The following is a 23503-nucleotide window of genomic DNA, read 5'->3' as shown; positions in this document are numbered from 1 at the left end:
TCTCCACAAACTGGCTGAAAACCTCATATATAACGTAGCATCTAAATCTGTTGACAGGAGAGTATTAGATGTACGTGGTGAGTGTGTTACCAGATTGAGTTGAGGATGAAGAAGAGTTGGATGAATATACATCCAAAAGGAAGGATTCCGCCCATCACGATCCCAGGCAGGGGCTTGGTGTAGAATGACTGCTCTGGAATCTGACGAGGAATCTGGTTGGTCCGTACCGGGTGTTCAATACCCTGACAACAAACAGTACCAGTAGAAGCTTAGGCCAATGATGACAAAGTACTATTCAGCCCAGTCTTTGGATTTCCCAAAGACTGGTTTGTGAGTCGTGACCCGCGGGTGAGTCGCGGGGTCGAGAATTGTTTTGTTTGTTGCATATAAAGAAATTAAGAACAGCTACTGATTAGGAACATTTGATTATCAATATCCCCTGCAGCTGACTTTGAAGTCAATGTCAGTGTGTCAGTTCTACATGTGAAGCAAAAAATACCAGATCTACAAGTTCAAAACATGTCACTTGTAGATCTGCTGTATTAGGTACTTTTGTGTGACATAGAATGAATAAATACAGATAAGAGGTTTCTGCCTGACAGTAGATCAGTAGCAGGCCCTCTGGAGTGAGTGTGGAAATACAGTGGCCCTCTGGAGTGAGTGTGGAAATACATTGGCCCTCTGGAGTGAGTGTGGAAATACAGTGGCCCTCTGGAGTGAGTGTGGAAATACAGTGGCCCTCTGGAGTGAGTGTGGAAATACAGTGGCCCTCTGGAGTGAGTGTGGAAATATAGTGGCCCTCTGGAGTGAGTGTGGAAATACAGTGGCCCTCTGGAGTGAGTGTGGAAATATAGTGGCCCTCTGGAGTGAGTGTGGAAATACATTGGCCCTCTGGAGTGAGTGTGGAAATACAGTGGCCCTCTGGAGTGAGTGTGGAAATACAGTGGCCCTCTGGAGTGAGTGTGGAAATATAGTGGCCCTCTGGAGTGAGTGTGGAAATACAGTGGCCCTCTGGAGTGAGTGTGGAAATACAGTGGCCCTCTGGAGTGAGTGTGGAAATATAGTGGCCCTCTGGAGTGAGTGTGGAAATACAGTGGCCCTCTGGAGTGAGTGTGGAAATATAGTGGCCCTCTGGAGTGAGTGTGGAAATACAGTGGCCCTCTGGAGTGAGTGTGGAAATATAGTGGCCCTCTGGAGTGAGTGTGGAAATATAGTGGCCCTCTGGAGTGAGTGTGGAAATACATTGGCCCTCTGGAGTGAGTGTGGAAATACAGTGGCCCTCTCCTTCAAAGTTATCCATCACTGATTTAAACAGAATACAGAAACACAGAACATTTATTACATTACAGCAGCTATTGATCAGCAAAATAAATGCTATTCTGATATTGTTGGAAAAATGGACCATGGTGAAAGTTGAGGTTGGTTTTCTCTCTGGATTGGATGAAATTGGTGAAGAACCGGACAGAACTGGACCATTGTTTTAGAGCGTTTAAGTAAAGGGACCTCAATAATCCTATCAGAATATAGATAGAGCATTATTAACCTTTTAACCTTTTTGTTTTAACCAAAAATATAACTTCTGCATTTGTAACTTAACCCATTCTGGGCGGGAACCCATTTTTGGGTTCTGTACAGTATGTACAGCATTCAAAAATGTAAAATATTTGATGCCGCTATATCAATATTTGAAGTTTTTCAGAAAACTTAGGCCAGGATTTAGAGGCGTTTTTAGAATCGGTCTCAGGCCTAACAGTTTATTTAAAAAAAAAAAAGTACATTATAGAAGTGATATTAGATTATCACTTCAATGTCCAAAGTGACATTATGAATAGTGGCACAAAAATATTACATAAAACACCACCAGGTGCGCCAAAATGCTTCTTAAAGTTTTTATTTATTTTATATAACGGTATATTGTTCACCTTTAATGACATGCTCAAAATAGGGATGCCGGGTTGAAAGTGGCTAAGGCTCTCTGTGGGTGCTTAGAAATATTACCAATGAAAGAGCTTAACTTCACGGGATCTATTGGGTTATTTCTTCCACTTTCTGAAAACCATGAAAGGTGACGGTTTTGGACGTACAAAGATTGCACCAAACGGCGACGATATACAGTAGAGGTAACGTGGAAGACTGTAATGTTTCCCTGTAAAAGCTGTCTGTAATCCCTATTCGAGGTACACAGTATAGAGGCCAAGGTCAAAGGGCTAGCGATTCTAGATTCATGATCAAAGGCAGATCCGTCTAATGAATGGGTAACATCTCATCTTGGCAGAGCCAAGCTTGGGTGAAGCATAACGCACTATGCCACTCTCGGGAGCGATTCTCGGGCATAAATTATCGCTCACATCAAGAATGTTTGATATTTGCTCTGCCCCCGCAGCCTGCCCTCTCCTCTCCTCCCCTCTCCTCTCCTCTCCCTCGGGGGCAGAGAATCCTTGGGTGCGCTGCGCCCGAGTTTTAAAACCGTGTAGTGTGTGCTGCATAAAATAATCGGATAAAATAAATCGGGCCCGACTATCCTGTAGTGTGTGGCGCTATCAGTTAGTTACGGCTAGTGTAAGGCTACCTTTATGCGTTCTCTCTATTTATTTATTTATTTATTTAAATGTTTTAATCAGATCATGACTTCTGTGTTTTTCGGGTCCAAGTGTACTATTACATATACATTCCATTGGGCGTTTGATTAAGTGTCTGTGTGTGTGTGTACTCACAGCCTTCTTGAAACCAAAGTAGGCCCCGACAAAAGTGAGTGGTACTGAGATACAGAACCATAGAGCCAAGATGGCCACCAGGGTACCAAAGGGCATGGCTGCTGACGAGCCCTCGCCCCATAGAATCAGGTTCATCACAAAGAAGTCAGCAAACACCACCCTAGACAGACAGACAGACAGAGGTTATGAAATAATATGAAGTATTGTTTTTATAATTATTGAATAAGCTATTGGTATACCACTGCTACACAGAGTAACACCTGTACAGTTTTAACTGATATTTGTAATGAAAGTAAATTTAAATTACACACAGTCACACACACAGTCACACACACACACACACACACACACACACACACACACACACACACACTCTCTCATATCACTATGTTTCTGTATCAGTCCCTCAATTTAGAGTGTGTGTGTGTGTGTGTGTGTGTGTGTGTGTCCTTTACCCCGGACATAGGAAGGCTGTCAGCAGTACATTTGTCTTCCACTTTTCTCCTCCGAAGGCTAGAGAGCGAAATGGAGACAAACATGAGCAATGTGAGCGCCAACATAAAGAAAGAAAGTAAATCAAACGATTCCCTCTTTAACCACAGGTGCACATCTGTGACCTGCGTTGACTAGAGACATGACATGACTATAGAGTGATTTTTGAAAAAGATCTGCAGGACTAATGGCAAAAAATGAGGTTGATCTGGAGAATTATAGGCACTAGCCTAGCCCTTACCCGTTGTGAGATATTGCCCACCCCCCCCCGGGTGTACTGTGCCCTGGGTGTGTTTTCGCATTTTTAATTCACTAATAAATTCATTATTAATTTATAATTTGTTAAGACCTCCATATTATTATGGTCAATGCCTGTGTGAAAAGTGGGAGCGATTGGTGCAGGCGGTGAGGAGATACGGCGGTGTTTCTGACAGACATTGACTGAATTATAGTATATGATGATGATATGTTTGGAATTGGTATCCAGGGAGTGTGTTTGGCAGGGACCGGGCCAACGGTGGCAGAGATTAGCTGGACGGACGGACATATGGACAGACAGACAGGGTGCGAAACATAGTCTATCCATGCCTTCGGCCTGGCGGGGAGACAACTACCATCAACAGTGAATGTTTTGTGTGGGCACTAGTAGTTGGCAGACAGATTCCATGTGCAACAAATCCAGTGACAGGCAACTACGGGAGTCAAAACTTTAAAAATATATTCGAATGTTTCCGGCATATAAAATTCCTGTATGGCCGACGCAGGCTGACGAACGTGGCTGGGTAGTGTTATCCATTAGAGCTGCTCTGAGTAAAGCATGCTTCAGTGAATGATGGTTTTACTGTGGAGTCCTACAAATACAACACAACGTAACACACAGGGCAGATGGGCTTGGCAGGTGTGTGCTAGGGTAACCCAGACCTGTGTGTGTGTGTGTGTGTGCAAAGTAACCCCCAGTTTTTAATATGTGAACGTGTATCTGTGAGTCAGTGTGTATGTGACGTGTGCGTCTGTATGCGAGTGACCCCAGCCCTCCTTTTAGCTGATGATGATTAGAGCTAACGAGGCCAGATGGCTCATCAGTGACCAGTTAGGTTTATAACCTTTGACCTCTTCTCCAAGTCTCTCTATTGTTTCTTTCGCAACTCATCCTATGCCACCAAACTTGTTTTCCTTCTAAACTTGGAAATAATGAACCAGCAGTACAAGCAAAGCTTTTCTAGTCTAATCTTGTCCTCTTCCTTCCCATTCCCTTGCAATTAATCCATCAAGTAGTCAATCACCATGCCAGTGATCATGGAACAATGTGTAATACGTGAGATTTACAGCATCATCAAAATGTGAACGTTTGTCTTTGTTCCATATTATAAAATGAAAAGTTATGTTTCCCCCTGAACGATAAACAATAGCACAATAAGTTCCTTTGGGGATCAGAAAATGGTGTAACTTTACCATCATTTTGTACTTTATTAACCTATTTTTGCCATAACGTTATGGTCTCAAATAGTGTATAGATTAATTGAATGAATTATCCAAATAAGCAAAGGGATTAATCGATAATGAAAAGGTCCGTTTCAGCCCTATACTGTGCTCACATCTGTAGAAGCGTGCTGCCACGTAGCCGGCTGGCGTTCCCAGCAGCACCCACAACACCACAGCGCAGGTCATTAGAGCACCGCGGTTGGCCGGTGACAGGAAACCCAGGCAGGCAAAGACTGCAGGAAGAGACAACAGACACGATGGCGTTAGCCCATTCTGACCCCAGATCAGATTCATACGAGGTTTCCACTGGACAGTACACACTGGTCTGATTAACCCATTCTGACGTGAGATCAGATTCTAAAAATGTCAGTCGTTCTTTGATTTTTCAAAAATAGCAGACCTACAAGGTCGTAGCGCGCCACTCGGTGGCGCGCTATGAGCTTGTAGATCTGCTATTTTTCAATAGCTAAAGCATAACATGATGCCAACACCAAAATGGGTTCCCGTTCAGAATGGGTTAGTCATCAGATCATAATGACCATGAGTCATTGTAACTGACTGCACACATTTCTCCTATATATATATATATATATATATATATATATATATATATATATATATATATATATATATATATATATTGCCTACATATTGCTTATAGCTCAAGGGAAAGCAAAGTAGGACAGTGAAACGGAGCATTAACAGCAGCTACATCCATGAGAAAGATTACTGTGCAAGCATCACCATGTCTATATAATCACTATACTACATCAGTATATATCCAAATACGTGTCCACCTCTGTTTTTTGTGTCAGAACCTCTAACTTAACCCATTTAGGCCTGACCTCAAAATAAACAAATAAATCTTCTAAATCCTCCAGTTTTCTGAAATAAATATTTGGCGCGCAATGAGCTTGCAGATCTGCCATTTTTCAATAGCTAAATTATAACATAATGTTTAAAAACACCAAAAAAGGGGTTCCCGCCCCAACATGGGTTAAATAAGAGAGGAAAAACATTTATCCAAATTCCCATATGAAAACAGCCACAACACACATACAAAGTGTAACAAAGGTCATGATGAAGATCTGCGTTCCTGAACCGATGAAAACCGACAGCAGCATGCCCTTCCGGGGGGGGCGGAACACGTCCCCGTGGACCAGCTTCCAGCCAAACTCTTCCTGGGCGTCTTCCTGTGAAACGGAGAAATGAAAAGATCGACTAGCTCAAATGTTGTGAGCAATTTAACAAATGGACGTCGAGTGTGAAGGCCTATTCACATAGTCTGGATTTTCGGTGCATGGTGAGCTGACCACCGCGACCACCGCGGAATAACGTTGAGCGGTGGCGAGTCAAAACAGAGAGAAAGGCTGGAGCGGTGGCGGTATGGTTTGCTCTTCACAGCGGCTCGTGACGTCATGTTGTAGTTCGGTGGTCACCTAACCACCGAAAATCCAGACTATGTATGAGCCTTCACAAGGACGGCCATCCTCAAGCTGATCCACAAACGTTTTGGGCCGCGCGTGCACCCCCCCCCCCCCCCCCGTTACTACAAACGTTTACATTGCCTCCGATCGGACCGCCGAACGTCCCCTTCCGTGACTCACCATTACGTTACTAATATGATGCTGCCGCAAAAGCTTGCCTCTGGGTTGTTTTCTCTCGAGATGCACACGCCCCAGAGCGTCTACCTTTCTATGTCTACGTTGGGAACCCACCGGGCTATGACAAACGTCTTGCAGTGTGTGAGACTTTGTGAGACTTTTGTGAGGCCAGGTTTGTGTGGCTGCTGCTACTGTGGTCAACAGAAAACTGTTATAACAGATGAGCTTGAACTGCTACAGGAAATCTTGTGGCGAGTTCACACGGGCAGATGCAAAGATACACAGTCTACCATTGATTGTCAATGTAAGCCGGCTTTTCTTTGTGACCACCGCGCTCTGACTCGTGGTGCGTTACCCGTTCAAATCATGCAATAGAAATAACGCTGATGGGTCGCACACACCAGGAACTGCCTTCATCAGTGTCACACTGATGAAGGCTGTTCCACATACTAAAAACTGTTGTTTTAAGTATGATGATATTGTTCATGTCATGTCTATGAATTGATTGCATAGGGCCTAATTGGAAACAAGACCGCAATTGGCTAATTGGCGCTGTCCCTTTTGGGCTGAGTGTTGGACTATACTCTGTTGCTGTTTATACATTCTGTCTAATAAACAATTCAATCAAAGAAAATCCTCACACAAGCTCTTCCCAGTGCACAATGTGACATGTGACGTATAAGATGGCCACAAATGTTGCAGTCTGCCATCCAATCCAATTTGACTCCATTTATGGGACGTCCGTTTGCAGCACAGCATATAGCTGTGAATCGAATGCAGCGTGGAGGAAAGACTTCCAGACAGACGAGGGGGACAAACAGCTACTTACCACGGAGTCCATCTGATTGTATCTGGCGATGTCTTTATGCAGAGTCCTGAGCATGATCATAGCCACCATTCCAGACAGAAACAACACTATAACCAAGGAGTTCATTATGCTGTCAACACAGAGAAGAAAAGGCAAGAGCATGGAGTTAATCCCATTATATCAGCAGTGTGTATGTGCGTTTGGCCAGTGAAAATATCTCTGAACAGATACTGATCATTTCACCACTAGGTGGCACAAGTGATCCAACCATCCCCTGAACATAATGAAAGAGAAACAGGATTCCCCCCCCCCCCCCCCTAATCATAAGCACTTTTGAACTTTTGACTAGGTCCTGTACTCAATTAGATTGAATACTGATCCATATCTATTGTTGTAGCACACAGCATATGCTATACTTGATTCACTCGGCATCAAAAATATAGTTTTATAAAGTCTTTGTAACCCAATGTGCACAGTGTTACATTTCAGTCTTTAACCCATTTAGACCCGAGTTAAAAACATTCACTCTGAAAGAATATATATTCAAAGATTTTTTTTTTTTTTTTTTTTACAATTTTTCAAAAATAGCAGACCTACAAACTCGTAGCGCGCCACTCGGTGGCACACTAATAGCTAAATTATAACATAATGTTTAAAACACCAAAAAGAACACACTGAACAGCTATTGATTCCCCATCCTGTCAAATCTCTCCAACAGGGGAAAGACAATCCCACTTTTACATTTATTTTCTCATCGTCTGTCGGCTCCTCAATCGCATTGATAAGACCAGCGTGCTGAAAAAGTATTGCAGTATCAGACGAGAAGGTCATGTTGGCATTAGAGTTAAAGCTGCGATACATAACCTTTCTGTGTGAATAAAACATGCATTTTAACCAATCTCAAAAAGGTAGAGCATGTTTAAATACAACTGTGGCGTTTGGAAGCAGTCTCTCTGCTCTTCTAAATGAGAACGTTAGATCCTGTGGTCGGGAGGGAGGGACCACTACTGGTTGACAAAAGGTATTGCATAAAGCATCAAACCGCAATATTTCCCCAGCCTAAACGGAATTCCTATGTTGGTTCAGCAGCACAAATGTTGGTGCTTGTGCGGGACATCTGGGTTCAAATCTCAGGTATAGGATATAGATCTTATGGAATGCAGGTTTACACCGGTTTACACTTGAAACCAGAGCTATTGAGAAATACAGTGACAGTATCCATAGACTTCTATCTAGGGTTGTCCCGATCGGAATCGAGTGATCGGGGGGCCGATCATCTCTAGTATGAATATTATATCCATATCAAGATATTAGACTGGATATTAGTCTGTGATTTGGGATATTGTACTGTTGTGATATGGCACAAACGTGTTCTATAAAATATAAACATCGCAAAGAAAATCGGTATCGGCAGATGCTCAAAATCAAATGATCAGAACCGGATCTGAAGCAAATAAGCCGAGACTTCTGTCCTAAAAGAGGACAATTAATATAATCATTTATTGCCATTTGTTTAAGTGTGCTCAGAGATAGCAACAAGAACAAGAATATGGAATCAACGTTTGCAAATGGGTGAACCAACCCTACTTCATAGTTCCAAACAGTGAGTGCTCATAATGGATGTTGATGAATCATGTGCCAAACATGAATGAGATTAAAGGAGAATTGCATGCCAGAAGGCTTCCTTACCTTTATTTGTACTTGTTACGTCCCCACCAAAGAGGCCCAGGTCTTATTTTGTGCAAAAGTGCATTATTGGCTATTTCCCCTAATATAAGCCCTCAATGGGGGGTTGGGTTTTTGTGCCAATTCGCTTATTTCCATCGAAATAAGTAGTAAAGTGTGCCGCTTGGGATACTATTTACATTATGAAGAGAGGATATATACCAAAAAATATATTTTTTTGAGCAATGGAAATAAGCGAATAATGCACTTTTGCACAAAATAACACCTGGACCTCGTTGGTGGGAACGTAGCAACTACAAATAAAAGGTATTAGCATGGAATTCTCCTTTAAAGAGTGTCTATCTCTTAACGGGTCTGGCCTGTACATTGTATTGGACTGGTAAAACCTGAAATGTATCCGCCCTGAGTGTCTACACAAAAATGTACACATGCAGTACAAAGTGTTTCCATCACCCACACATGGCTACAGTATATGGTGAAGTACAAGTGGGGCTTACTTAATGTTAACTGAGTGTGCGTGTGGCATACTACAGGATTTCGATCCCGTCTTCCTCTCACCTGAACCACTGGATGTTGGTGTGAGGCATGGACTCTAAGATGTAATCCCATCGAGATGCCCAACGGATGTTCTTGTCCTCCTAAAAACACACAATTTGTATTACTGTACTGTACTCGTGATGAACCATGCATTGATTTCCCAATCCCGTAACAATTATTAAATTCTGAACTATAACCATGAACTTAATATTACGCCAATTATAAAACCAAGACCAAAGCAGACTATGAAATTTGACTCAAGAAACATGCTATGTTAGCAGGAGTATTCTTAATTTATCTTGAGAAAGCGACAAACTTGTATTATGTGCATTAGCAAAAGCCTTACTCAACTAAAATGTTCCCCAATTAGAGCCAATAGCTCTTCAAAGCTTAACAGAAACAGAAACAGAGGACTGTAGGCGAGTGCAAGACAATCACTCACACATACTATAAATTAGCGAGTCCCATAATAAAGTTAGAAAAGCATGTAAATTCATGTACATTCCAGGTATTATTACTACTAGAGCGGTGCCCGTGGGGCCTCTACACTGGCCTACCCAGATATTATGCCCGTTGGAGCCTCTACAGCGGTGCCCGTTGGGCACTGGGCCTACTTGGAACGATGCAAGTTGGAAACGCACGCCCCACCCAGATATTATGTCCGCGTGGAACACGTGTCGAATTTGAAGTCGGTGGGGGGGGGCGAACGGTTCTCGAGTTACGTGGATTACAGACGTACTGTACAGACAGACGTACAGAGACTTGGTGCATGTATAGTTTGACTATATAACTTAGTGTACTGTACATACCACGAAGCTGACAGAGTAAGTGTACGGGATCTTGACATCTCCAGTGAACTTGTTGTTGAGGGACATGGGTCCTCCAGAACAGTCTGGGGTATCTGGATTGTTATGTTTATAACTGGACCACGGGGGAGAGAAATTAAGATTCAATTACAACGTGGCTTGGGCCACGTCCACACAGAGATGTTCTAAAACAAATGTCACAATTGTTTTCTTTTGTCAAATAAGTTTGTATTAAGAAACAGGTTATGAATTATATTATACAATTTGTACATTATTTTCTTTTCCTTTTATGAGAAACAAAAGGGAAAATACACCTAAAACCGTCTCGGTGTGTAGACAGGGCCTGTTTATATAATTAAACATTAATTACAGCTTGTCAGTGTACAAGCATGGCCCTTCTGCATCACTATCGGCAGACTACAACAAATAGATGAGAAATTAATTTTAGTTTTTAGAGAAATTCTTTGTAACAAGCGACAAAGGGTTTCGGAAATAAGCAAATAAGTTAAATACATGATAAATGAAGTAAATAGTAAATATAGTTCAAACATAAATACAGAACCCTGAACCATTCAAAGTGCTTCTCTATACCGACGTCCACCCCACATGTCATTTAGTGAGAACACAACCATGAGAAAGGTGGATTCCCCGTCCATCTGATAAGTGGGAGCTACTGAAGAAATAAGATTTGTTACCTCTTGGGTTCCATCTTGGCAGCGACCAGCCTCGCTCCCAGCTGCTCGTTCTCGACCAGGTGATAGTGGATGCTGATGTCAACATGGTTGAAGATGTAGAAGGTGTCCTTTTCATTGAAGTCAGACTGAACAGCAAAACCAACGCAGATTAAAAACGTTAAAGGGCAACGAGCAGGGAAACAGATTATATTAAATGCTGGAATAACGTGGAATAAGAGTGGAAGGAAACATCACCTTACCGATGTTAGAATTTGGTAGGCAAATAATATATTGTACATTTTGAAAATCTGAATGGCTAAATCCACTCTGCCCGAACATTTCCCCATACTTAACCCATTTTAAGGGGGGGAACCCCTTTTGGTGTTTTAAACATTAGGTTATAATTTAGCTATTACAAATAGCAGATCTACAAGCTCGTAGCGCACCACCGAGCGGCACACTACGAGCGGCACGCTACGAGCTTGTAGTTCTGCTATTTTTGAAAAGTCGTGAAATGTGGCACATATTTGGAATATATGTTTTTTCAGAACGAACCTTTTTAACTCAAATCTTCTGGGGGGTCCCTGGAACAACATATTTTCAGATGGGGGTCGGCTGCCAATTACATATACTTTTTGGGGTTCTTGACCTTAAATATTGAGCACCACTGATATAGAAATATTAAGAGTATTTCAGAATTATTATTTTTTAATTTCAACGTCAGGCCTAAATGGGTTAAGCCTTGATGCCAGGAGTGGAAGATGATCCACCCTGGTAAACTCATCCAAGCGCCATATAAACAAATACAAGGACACTGATATCACCATTATACATTTAATTTAACCTATTTTGGGGCGGGAACCCTTGTTGGTGTTGGTATATGTGTTCCATATTTAGCACTAGTGTTGGAGCATTACACAATGCTGGGGAAATCTCAGAATCTCACCTGAGGAAGATTGGTCTGTGGCCTTTCGAGTGTGAAACCTTATTATATCATATTCATCAGCATACGATGTGTGGGTAACTTACATTGACCACACAGGCATCTTTGGGTCGCCCCGCCTCTGTGACATAGCAGCCAATAGGGAAGCCAGGGTTACAGAACTTCTGTCCATCTTCCACGTCATAGCACCAGGTGACAGGCATGTTGTCCACAATCCTACACACACACACAGTAGGTATACCCATTGATTTATTTATTTTTGCTGTGGGATTACATACCGTCATTAGTAATGTGCACATCAATCAGTTTAAACCATTTTGGACTGAGGTCGATTAAAAAAAAGGTTTCTAAATCCTAAATGTCTTCTGAAAAACCTATGTTTCTATGTCAGTGCCGGTGCTCAACCTTTTTCATGTTAAGGACCCCCAGAATTATCTCTATTGGGCCCAGCCTAGGCTCCCCACTCAGTGCAGGTCTCTCAGCTTTGATTTTAAATTATTTAAAATATAAAAAACAGAAAATATTTTTTGTTTAAAATATTGTGAAAAATCGTATCGTGATACGAATCGTATCGTGAGTTGAGTGAATCGTTACATGCCTAGTGATAACTTATGTCTGAGGCTGAATCTAAAAACACCTTATAAATCCTGACCTATGTTTTCTAAAAAATATTTATGAACAATATTTGTCAGGTGAAACAAGCTCTGTCTCTGTTGTGCATCTGTCCCCCTATTTTTCTTTTTTCCTGCACTCCAGTTAGCTCATAACATTAGCCGGTGTTATCAGGCGCTCCGCTCCGCGCTGCGGTGTTGCAGAGTGTGGTCTGGGTGCAGACTTCCGCAGTGTGTGCAAGGACTGTCTAAAGAGGACGAGACGCGAAGACCGTACGGGCGACGCCATGGTGCTCCATGGAAGGAAAGAAACATGCGCAGTTGAGACCAAGGAAGCTCTGAGAAGGAAGTGAAGTGGTCACGTGACTGGGCTGCGCCATGACACTTTCATGGACACTTTCATGGGAGCCAAACTACCCGGAAGTTTGGCAGAATGAGTCAATGAGAGCTCAGTGACCAGCTCATGAACAAACATTATTTATGAACAATCGAGACCTTTTGTAAAGTAATTCTGGAAAATAACAGAAGACATGGAACACATTATTGTCTGCTGTGTTATTCGATGTGTACACTGTGTAATTTTTATAGAGGTATCAGGTATGGTATCTCTATAAAAATAGAGTTTCCTGTCTGGCAGCCAAATATCGCGATACTTCGGAGCCAGAAACGATACCTGCTGCTGTTTAGATTCTCAGATAAAATTATATACTGTGCACTCTGTGCACATCGAAAAGTAAGTTATTAGAAAACAACCTGTGATATGTCTTCTGTTGTTTTCCAGAAGTGATTACTTTACAAAAGGTCTCAATTGTTCATGAATAATGTTTGTTATGAGCTGGTCCAGCCGGCTCCATTCACTGCCATGTATTCATTGCACTTCCTGTGTGAGTTTGGCTCCCATGAAAGTGTCCATGAAAGGGTCATGGCGCAGCCCAGTCACGTGACCACTTCCCTTCCTTCTCAGAGCTTCCTTGGTTGAGACGAGGAAGTTGTACATGCCCAAATTTGTGCATGTACAACTTTCTGGTCTCAACTGCTTTAGACAGTCCTTGAGTGCTTGAGCTACTACGCGATTGGCTGGCGGCGTTACAGAGTATGGGGTCAGACTCAAATTGGCTTAGGCGGCGTTGGGGGCAGCCAATCATGACTAGGTCGGTTCATGACTCATGAGCTGTTATATGTCAGGTTTCACCCGACGTAGAAATTCCAAAAAAGTTATGTCGCTATATACTGTAGTATACTGTACATAGCAAAAGCACCCGCCTTGAAGGGTAAAAACCCCAACCCGTCCTCTGGACTAAAGTCAATTATCATTACATTTCCTCTTTCCATCTATCCGTGCGTTGGGTGGGGCTTGATTGATAGGGGCCTTTTCTTTCCCTTATACTGTATGTTTCCAACATTTGTCCAGATTATTAAGAACAATTAGCATGTTATTGTTTTTTCTTCTTTGCATCTTGGGATTGTATATATTTGTGTGTTTTTTTAATCTATACATCTTCGAAGCAAGACTTGTACTCCACCACAATAAGAAATGTTGCGCTATTGTTGCATCTTAAGTGTACCTACCAGTGGTGCTGGTAGTTGAGCAGCATGCCTTTCTTGAGAAAGTCCAGGTTAGCTTTGTCTGCTGCTTGGCTGTTGCTGTAGGACTTGGTACACACCGGTGTACACACCTCCGCTTTCTGGAACACAAACTGGAAACAAAACATGTTTATATATAATATATTAATTAACCAAAGTGAGTGAGTGCATGAGGATGTGCGTGAGAGAGTGTGTACTGTATGTGTGTGTGTGACGTGTGTGTGTGTGTGTGTGTGTGTGTGTGTGTGTGTGTGTGTGTGTGTGTGTGTGTGTGTGTGTGTGTGTGTGTGTGTGTGTGTGTGTGTGACGTGTGTGTTAGGGCTGCAACTGTTCAGTTTGCCTGCGGTTTTGGTTTAAACGATTTGTGTGTTTTCTGTTTTGTCATGGACACAATCTAAATTGTCTTTTATCTTTCATTGATATTTGACAACAGCACTAAAGTTATTAATGAGGGTATGTATACAGTAGAGATAATGTATGACATGTAATTACTTAAAGAAAAGCAAGTAAATACACAGTACAGTAAATACAAAGCAGTATAGTACATGTCTGTTCAGTGTTCACTGTACCTTGTACGGCGAAGGTTCGATTCTCTCCCCAAACAGCACCTGTCCAAGATTTTCTGACGGCCTTTTCTCTCTCACGTCTGAACAGAAATCAAACCTGCACGTACACACACAACCACACACACACACACACACACACACACACACACACACACACACACACACACACACACACACACACACACACACACACACACACACACACACACACACACACACACACACACACACACACACACACACACACACACACACACACACACACACGCGTTTCTTAGAAATTGCCATTGATTTATAGTGTGGTACCACAAGCTTGACCATCCTACACTAGACAACTCTATATTAACACGCATGCTGCTCTGTGTATTACATAGATATATGACTAAATAAATAATAAACGTTAGATTATTTATTGTAACAATCTAACTTCCAAATTGTCATAGTAGTTGCTGGTGCATACACACAATCAATTACCATGGTGATTAGCAAGTAAGGCAATTAGAGTTGCCAACTGCAAGTATCTACACACAAGAAGCAATATGTCGCTATATATAATGTAATCTACTGTAAAACCAACCATACCTTAATTAAGCAGGGTATGTATAGGAATCATTTAAGTTTCTATGTACTTTAACGTTATGGGATCCATAAGTGGCTTAGATTCTGCCCAGAGAGCAGTGCAGTAATGGTATATGGACGTAAAATATGACTAGTGTTAGTGTTAATGCTGCTGTGGTCTGACGGTTAGGCCACACTCCGCTTTGGATGAAAGAGCCCTGTGTTTCACAGCAAACTGCAAACATTGGCTGTGAATGTCACTGACAGAGAGAGAGAGAGCCATGAGATGAAGAGAAAGATAGAGACAAGAGTGAATACACTAAAGACACAGATACAGAAGGGGACAGAAAGGCAATGAGATAGATTCACACATAGATGGACACGATCAGAGAAACAGACACTAGACAGACACACACACTTAGCCTATCCCATTTACCGCTTTTGAGGTCACCGTCCTAATTAAAGCAGACATTTTTGCTTCAGCTATCAGTTGAAGATAAACAGTGTGCAGTCTGTGCCATCACTTGACTTGCCAATCAGAATAACTATGCAAATACCTATCTATTGATCTTTGACTGAATACCAAACAACTCGCCCCTTTACCACCTCGCCTCGGGCGTACAGCCGGCGGAACAGCGCGGCCTGGTATTCCTAATTCCTAGTTAAACCTAACCTTATTCCTAACCTTAACCTCAGTAAAACTATAGCTAAACCTAACCCTATTCCTAAACTTAACCCCGGTAAAACTATGCCTAACCCTAAACGTATTTCTTTTTTTTGTTATATGTATTTTTTATCCCACGATTTTGTAACCCATTTTTCACCCCTGTGTCAATCATCTAATGTGATCCTGGGCTCTACACACCCTCCACCAACCTAGTCCCCATATATGGGGGACAAGGGGAGAGGAACGGACTTGAACTCATGCTTCCTTCATGCCTGAGTGTCCAAGTTGCTCCTTTACACCTGACAGGGGGGAGTTTCCCTGGTTGGACTTAGCGCGTGGAAGGAACACGTTATTCCAACCAGTTCCTTTCCCCTCCAGCAGGCGCCCCGGCTGGCCAGGGGGAGGCAGTTTAGTGACCAGGATTACTGCATGTTCTTTGTGAGGGTACCCACCCTAGGGGACGTATTTCTAACCTTATTCTCAGTAAAACAAAATAAAGAATACAAGAACCGCCGCACAGAGCAGTCGGCAGAAAAAAGAGGGGGCGAGATGGAATAGGGGCGACCGTACCGGTTACCCTTTGACTCGCCCTGTATTTCAAGAGTACCTTATACAGTATAATATAAGTACTGTATACTTAAAGTGAGTAGTCTATTTTTCAACATCATTTCAATATTAAACCTTTGATGACGTTGCAGGCTTATGAAAAAGGTTAATATGTAATTTAGAGATCATGTTATGTAGACAGTTGCCAGGTGAGGTTCATTTGTTGACCTGGCATCCTAGTTTGTTTCAATCTACAGATTGATTCTTTTAAATGATACTATTAGTGCAGGGGCCAATTTTCACAAAGTTTATATTTTGGTATGATAACTACGGTATTTCAATGACCTTTATTTGACCATCCCATTAAGCATTATGTTATACTTTGGCTATTGAAAAATAGCAGATCTACAATATTTTAGAGAAATCGTGAAAATGTGGCACAAATGTTCTTTCAGATCGAACGTTTTTGACTCAACTATTTGCTTCTGGGGCGTATCTGGAACAACATATTGGGGGGGTCCGTGGCCAACCACTGACATAGAAACATAGGTTTTTTAGAAATCCGAAGACATTTCTTTAGGTCTAATACTGTTAAAACTGATTTATGGCTTGGTTTGGTTTTTGGAACCTAGGTTACTATTTCTATGTATTTCATGCATTACCTCGTGTTTACCTTGCTTACTGTAAATCGCTCTGAATTAAGAGTGTCTGCTAATAAATGCCTAAATTGTACAAAGCAGGACTTTTTGGTGTTAGCATTATGTTATGCTTTAGCTATTGAAAAATAGCAGATCTACAAGCTCATAGCACGCCACAGAGTGGCGCGCTACGAGCTTGTAGGTCTTCTATTTTTGAAAAATCGAAGAACGACTGACATAGAAACATAGTGTCGTGGAAATGTAGGGATAAACATCTAACAATACTCCAAGTTACAGTTGGTGCTGTTCGGCTGTTTGTTTATGATGTCACTGTCCCATTTGGTGAATGCCTTGAGGCTATATGTTGAGGGTTGTCTGTGTGAGAGTGAGTCGCCTTTCTCCATTCTTGAAGTCAGACTGGGGTTTCCATACATGAACAGGTCGTGTAAGTATGTCTCCTTACTCGAGTAAAATCCTTATACTCTATAACTCTGACATATTGTGTTGCCTCATTATTCATTGTTTATGAATTGTCTTTTGAGCATGTGTCCCACAGACTGCCTTTACATTTTGAAGGTTTCCTACCGAGATGCTTTTTCAGAAAACTGCCAGGATGTAGAAGACATTTTTGGAATCTGATCTCAGGTCAGAATGGGTTAAGATGGATATAGGATGGGTAGACATATCAAGTAACAAATCTGAGCAGTCTATGAGAGTCACCTATGACATCAGCACTGTCATGACATCAATCATCTCCATATTTGGAAAAAAGTTTGTTCCCAATCCGACCTCGATTGACTTCCAGAATTACAATGTATACAATTTAGGCATTTAGCAGACGCTCTTAATCCAGAGCGATTTACAGTAAGCAAACACAAAAACATGGTAATAGATCATCATTGTGAATCATACGTAAGCTAAGAACCCAACAGTGGGACTACATGAAACTATGCGTACTGTATACTATAGTATGTCTACATAAAATACCAAGTTAAATTAGTTGAGCCTTTGCATACAAGGTCGCCGAGGCTAGGGCAAGTCCTAGAATATGATTCAAGTTAAAAAATATAAAAATCACCCCTGTGTGAAGTGAGGGGCGCTCTTATCATACATCCTCACATTCCGGCCAATTGGCATCCTGACATCATCTTTTTTCTGTCCTCACTTTTTATCCTCAATATGTACATTGCTCAGCCAATGAAAACATTGCTATGGTGTACACACACAACACATAAACATGGGCATAGGAAGGGCTAGGCCCCTCAAAAACATTAATTCACAATATGGGAAAAAAGGGGGGGGGGTTACTTCCTCTGCCTAATGGCAGCATTCAGATTTGGAAATGATCGGTCCAGTGGTTTGCAGACAGACTCTCTTCTACAAGAGCCAAGCTATAGGAAACAACAACCACATAGGCAGAGACATTTACAGACAAATCATATACGGGCTACTTACGCAGTGTATTCATATGGCAACACTGACTCCACTGAATCCAGCCTGTTCACAAACAGCTCAATGGTCGACTGAAACACAGGAAACAGAGTTTGGCATTAAGACAATTTACATGTCTGATGCATGTTTTACCTTTGTCCCTTGTCAAAAAAAATCCCCAGGAAAGACATTTGGAACATTGGCCTGTGTAATAATAAACATGGGCAGACATAGAAAGGCATGGTCAGTACTGTATAGTAGACTCAGTCTACTACATACTCTACATTGTAGAGCAGGGGTGGGCAACTGGCGGCCCGGGCCCCCACCTTCACTTAATGCTGCACTCAGGTTAATGTCAGAATACTGATATAATATTGGTTTCAGCTGTGTACAATTCCACAACATGCAAACATGACCCGCTTTAATTACTTCAGTCTAAATTAGTAGCTCAATGCTTCAACACAAGTATAATTAAAGGCATTTGAAATTACATGAAAATCAGAAGTTCAAAAATTCAATTCGAATACATATTCTTTGTTGCTACGACGGAAATATATGGCCCTAGGGGGAGTGAGTGTGGAAATATAGTGGCCCTCTCCATCGTCAAAGTTGCCCACCCCTGCTCTACATTGTAGAGGATATGGATGGATCATGGCAGACAGATATTGCAACAAATGCTCTTGTAACGTGGGCCTGACGTACTGTATATACAGTACACTGTCACAGACTGGCTGGCTGAGTCACCAAGACTAAGACTCTGTCGTTCTGACGTTGTTGTTTGTACTGAAAGCCACAGATTCACTCAGTTATTTCTGTCCTCGCTCACCACGATTTATGAACTCAGAGCAGCCATAACTGCTGCAGAGTAATAAACTGGATGAATGAGGATTCTGGCGATGAAATCTCTGAGCTAATAATGATGAATATCAAATCTGGATCCGGCCTAATATTGTATTTCTCAACTTGTGGGGTCAAGAACCAAACACAAAACATTCTGACAGAGACAAGTTAAGAAACACATGCTGGATATGTATACTGTATGTATGTAGAATACATATGTATAACGGTTATTATTTGACTGACTATGGACTACTTTCTTCTTGGCTGCCATCAGGCTTATGAACAAGCACTGTGAACAATACACGATACAGTATGGCTAAATGTCTTAACCGTTGAGAATGTAGCTGCTGTGTTGGATTTATACACAATGAATTCCACGTGCCTTTTACTTTGTAATTGGATTACCGATATGGTTGAACCTTGATTGAGAATCTCTAGTCAAGTGTATAGTAATTAAGTTATTAAGTTAATTAAGTTAGGGAACTAGGGATGCAGCTCTATGGTAATAATAAAGCCTTGACTGGGGCTCGCTGGACTAGCTTTCCAGGCGCATGCCGACAGTGCGTCGCGGAATTCGAGTCCCGATCTCGACGATCTTTGCTGCGTGTCATTCCCCGTCTCTCTCTCCCTGTTTCCTGTCTCTCTCCACTATGTCCTATCAATAAAAGGCAGAAAAGCCCCAAAAACATTTAAAAAAACAGCCTTGACTGGGACCTTCACAAAGTTACAGTGTGCTGACTTCTATTGTATTCTATAGTAACGTGCATTCACTGGCTTATTCAGAAGTTGAAGCTGAATTTGCTGTCTTGCACATGCAACAGTATGTTAATATAGTAGGGCTGTCCCCGACTAAGGATTTGTATAGTCGACTGATAGATGAATACATTTGCTGTTAGTCGACTAATAGTCGACTGAGCACCCCCACCCCCAAAAAAAAAAAAAAAAAAAAAGTTTTTTTTTTTTTTTTTTTTTTTTTTGCCCCAAAATATTGTATATAAAAATACAATATTTACAAAAATATACAAAAATATTGTATTATTCCACTAGGTCTGTGGGGGACATAAACACATTTGAACATTCTGACTGTTCAAATCTCCAATGTGCATGTGGAGTGTGTCTGCCTGTGTGGCAATGTGCCACTGCCTGTGACTTGAATCGCACAGTGCGCTGGCCTGATATTATTCACAGCTCAACTAATTATCATCATAATTAACCATCACAACATCAATAACAAATACTTTTTTTATTTTATTTTTTTAACATCGACTGAGAGGCTTGTCATTAGCCAGATTGAGCACAGCAGGTGAGATTGAGATTCTGGAGTCTATCAGGCCAGCACTGTGCGATTCAAGTCACAGGCAGTGGCACATTGCCACACAGGCAGACACACTCCACATGCACATTGGAGATTTGAACAGTCAGAATGTTCAAATGTGTTTATGTCCCCCACAGACCTAGTGGAATAATACAATATTTTTGTATATTTTTGTAAATATTGTATTTTTATATACAATATTTTGGGGCAAAAAAAAAAAAAAAAAAAAAAAAAAAACTTTTTTTTTTTTTTTTTTTTTTGATGAACATCGACTAAGAGGTGGTCAGTCGACTGAGACCCGTTCCGATCGATTAGTCGACTATTCGACTAATCGAGGTCAGCCCTATAATATAGTAACACATCTAGGATGTAGGAATGTATTTATCTCAAAGAATGGGCCGGGATGCAGCGCCCACTGTTCAGACAATCTTCGCTGGTTGCGCATTTAATACAGCTAAGACGGCTACAAATCTGCAAAATAAAAGATGCAAGACGATTGTGCTCGTTCTCAAATAAACATGAGAAATTGCATCTGAGCCGGTCTTGCATCTTTTATTTTGGAGTGCCGCTTTTTCCACTTAGTTGGTTTATGAGTTAAGTTATTTTCAAAGTTGAGCACCCACTGGCACCTGCTTTTCTTTCTTTACAGCTACAAATCTATCAGCATCTACAGTATGTTGGCCACAGCCTCCACACTAATCATAGGTATTACTAATGAATGTGAAGCCTCCTCTTATACTGTACACATAAGAGCCAAACATCACAAAACTAATTGCAACGGAACCCATAGGGGTGGATGTTCGTATATTGGGAAAAACAATATATATATATTTTTTCAAATCTTCTCTTCTGGGGGTCCCTAGCACGAAACATTTTCAGATGGGGGTCCGGCTCCGCGGCCAAATACACATTTGGGGGTCCTTGACATGAAAAGGTTTGAGAACCCCTGGACTACAGCTCTCATGGATTTATCTGCCTTTAGTTTGAGCCTGTAGATATAGTGCCGTGGAACTGCATGCTCCAATGACACAGATTCTGAAACTGACAACATAGAGATGGTACTGAAACAGATCTGGGGACACAATCAACACTGTCCCGATAATGTAAAACCCATGAATCATAATACAATTAGATATTGTTATTTAACGGCAAAGACTGACTTGTAGTTTCATGTCAGATATATAATTGATGCAATATTTGCTTAATACATAAATGTTGGTTTCTGTGTGTCTTCCCCATTTGTTATTGGCATTTTGTTTTGGTTTTGCAAAGTGGTGCAACTCCTATAGACAGCTATGTGTGTGGGTCCCTGTGTCCCTGGGTCCGAGCATGGAAATAGCATTGTAGTGTTTGTGCATCACCAAGTCTCACTGTTGCACAGCCTAACACACAGACACACAAAGGCCAGGGATGACTTGTTCAGTACAGTACAGTACAGTACAGTACAGTACAGTACAGTACAGTACAGCTCACTTCAGACGGTCTTAAGGTAAAGTGCTCATTGTAAACTGTAAACCATTTAGGATGAGCCTGATTACATCACCTTATTTGTTATGGCATTTAATAGTTCAATTTAAAATAAATAATTTTCGTTAACAGAATTTCATTTCATTGTTTATATTCCCCTCATTTGCCATCCTTCTTTTAAACTAGAGACCATACATTCACAACAGATTTTATTCAGAAAACAAACCGTCTGGGTATTGTTTCACAGGAAATTGACTGATTGGTAATTTGGTACTTCAAAGGGCCTTTTTATGCTGTAATATCGTCATTAGAGTGTAATAACGATACAGCGGCCAGCAAACACCTAATGATTTAATGGTAGCTATCTAGCCTTTAGCTTTAGCATGTTGTCACCACTGTCCAGTCCTCTGACCAGGCTAAAAGATCAATGTATCATGGAAACCGTCTGGACAGACAGTAGCCTACTACCATTGCCAGTCTCTGAACTGGCTTGGTGGAGTCAGAGGCAGCCTAGCAACTGGATGTGTCCATGTTTTACCTTGCAGTCTGGTACTTGGTTGTTTTCTTGGCCATCTTTCTCAGGGGCACAAAAGCTGACAGGCGCCAGACCCGGAAGATAGAAACTTGTAGCGCCGCTTAGCAGCAGCAGAGCCCCGTAGAGCAGAGTGGGAAAGGAGAAGGCCGCCCGGCCGTCCATTTTTCTCCCCCAGCTGACGGGATTAAAGCCAGTCAGTTCGACGCGTCTCGCTTCGCGGGACGATGCTTTTGTTATTCGTCTATAACGCTAAACGGACGGTGCAGCAGTCGAGTGCACTATGTTTGACAGTTAGCATAACGTAGCCGTCCTGTCCTGCTCTGCTGCCTCTGTAAACCCTGGGCTGGCTGCTGGTTCATGCTTCGCCGTACGACGGCAACGCGCGACGAAAATAGCGAATCTACAAGCTCACCGCGCGTCGCGACCGCGGCGCGCGGTGAGCTTGTAGATCGGCTATTTATTTTGCCTCGCGACACCGCCGTACGACGGGGCACAATTCAGGGCATAATTGCCCCACCCACTTTCTTGCAGACACGTCATCAACGTCCTCGTGTGCGTCGTTTGCTTCCGGAGGAGAGAGGAGAGAGAAGCATTGTGGGATGATGCTGGACTGGAGCTCAGTCTATGGTTGTTTGCTGGTGTAGACGAACTTTTTTGCTTTTTATCATGTGCATAAATAAATACTAAATAGTAGCCTAGTAGTATTTGATTTGTATGTGTGCAAAATGTTCGTTAAAAGTTTGTGATCGTGAATGCTGTTCTAAGGATATCAATTACAAAAGGCAAAACAAAAGAAAATTAAAATCTTGTAAGATCTCTCTGACAGAGATCAAATAACATATGGTACTTTTTTGTCCAAACTTGTTTGAGATAGTAGTAGATAGTATTAGTCACACAGGTTAACACTTAGACTGCTACAGGTTCTAGCGAACTGAGGATTACTGGTGCTAAGGGGTTAACATGGGCTTTTTGAACTTTTTGGGGGGCCCACAGCGAGGG

At 41.8% G+C, this 23503-nt stretch overlaps 1 protein-coding gene across 1 annotated transcript in view; it reads right to left on the bottom strand.

Moving 5' to 3' along the window:
* The window catches only part of tm9sf2 (transmembrane 9 superfamily member 2), a 33386-nt gene extending 10506 nt beyond the window's left edge, over window positions 1-22880 (bottom strand). The window contains exons 1-14 of the mRNA XM_080781505.1: window positions 22508-22880; window positions 18372-18439; window positions 14511-14604; window positions 13927-14054; window positions 11833-11962; window positions 10825-10949; window positions 10133-10244; window positions 9345-9424; window positions 7122-7230; window positions 5749-5881; window positions 4802-4921; window positions 3170-3227; window positions 2715-2874; window positions 91-242 (exon numbers count right to left, since the gene is read on the bottom strand). Coding sequence (XP_080637631.1) covers window positions 91-242; window positions 2715-2874; window positions 3170-3227; window positions 4802-4921; window positions 5749-5881; window positions 7122-7230; window positions 9345-9424; window positions 10133-10244; window positions 10825-10949; window positions 11833-11962; window positions 13927-14054; window positions 14511-14604; window positions 18372-18439; window positions 22508-22666 — 1628 coding nt within the window. The 5' untranslated portion in view covers window positions 22667-22880. The remainder of the gene's footprint in view (window positions 1-90; window positions 243-2714; window positions 2875-3169; window positions 3228-4801; window positions 4922-5748; window positions 5882-7121; window positions 7231-9344; window positions 9425-10132; window positions 10245-10824; window positions 10950-11832; window positions 11963-13926; window positions 14055-14510; window positions 14605-18371; window positions 18440-22507) is intronic.
* Window positions 22881-23503: the final 623 nt, after the last annotated feature.

The sequence above is a fragment of the Protomyctophum bolini genome, assembly GCF_963924005.1.
Source record: "Protomyctophum bolini genome assembly, chromosome: 14".
NCBI lineage: Eukaryota > Metazoa > Chordata > Actinopteri > Myctophiformes > Myctophidae > Protomyctophum > Protomyctophum bolini.
The sequence above is the reverse complement of the archived record's forward strand: the minus strand, read 5'-3'. Positions and strand labels throughout refer to the sequence as shown.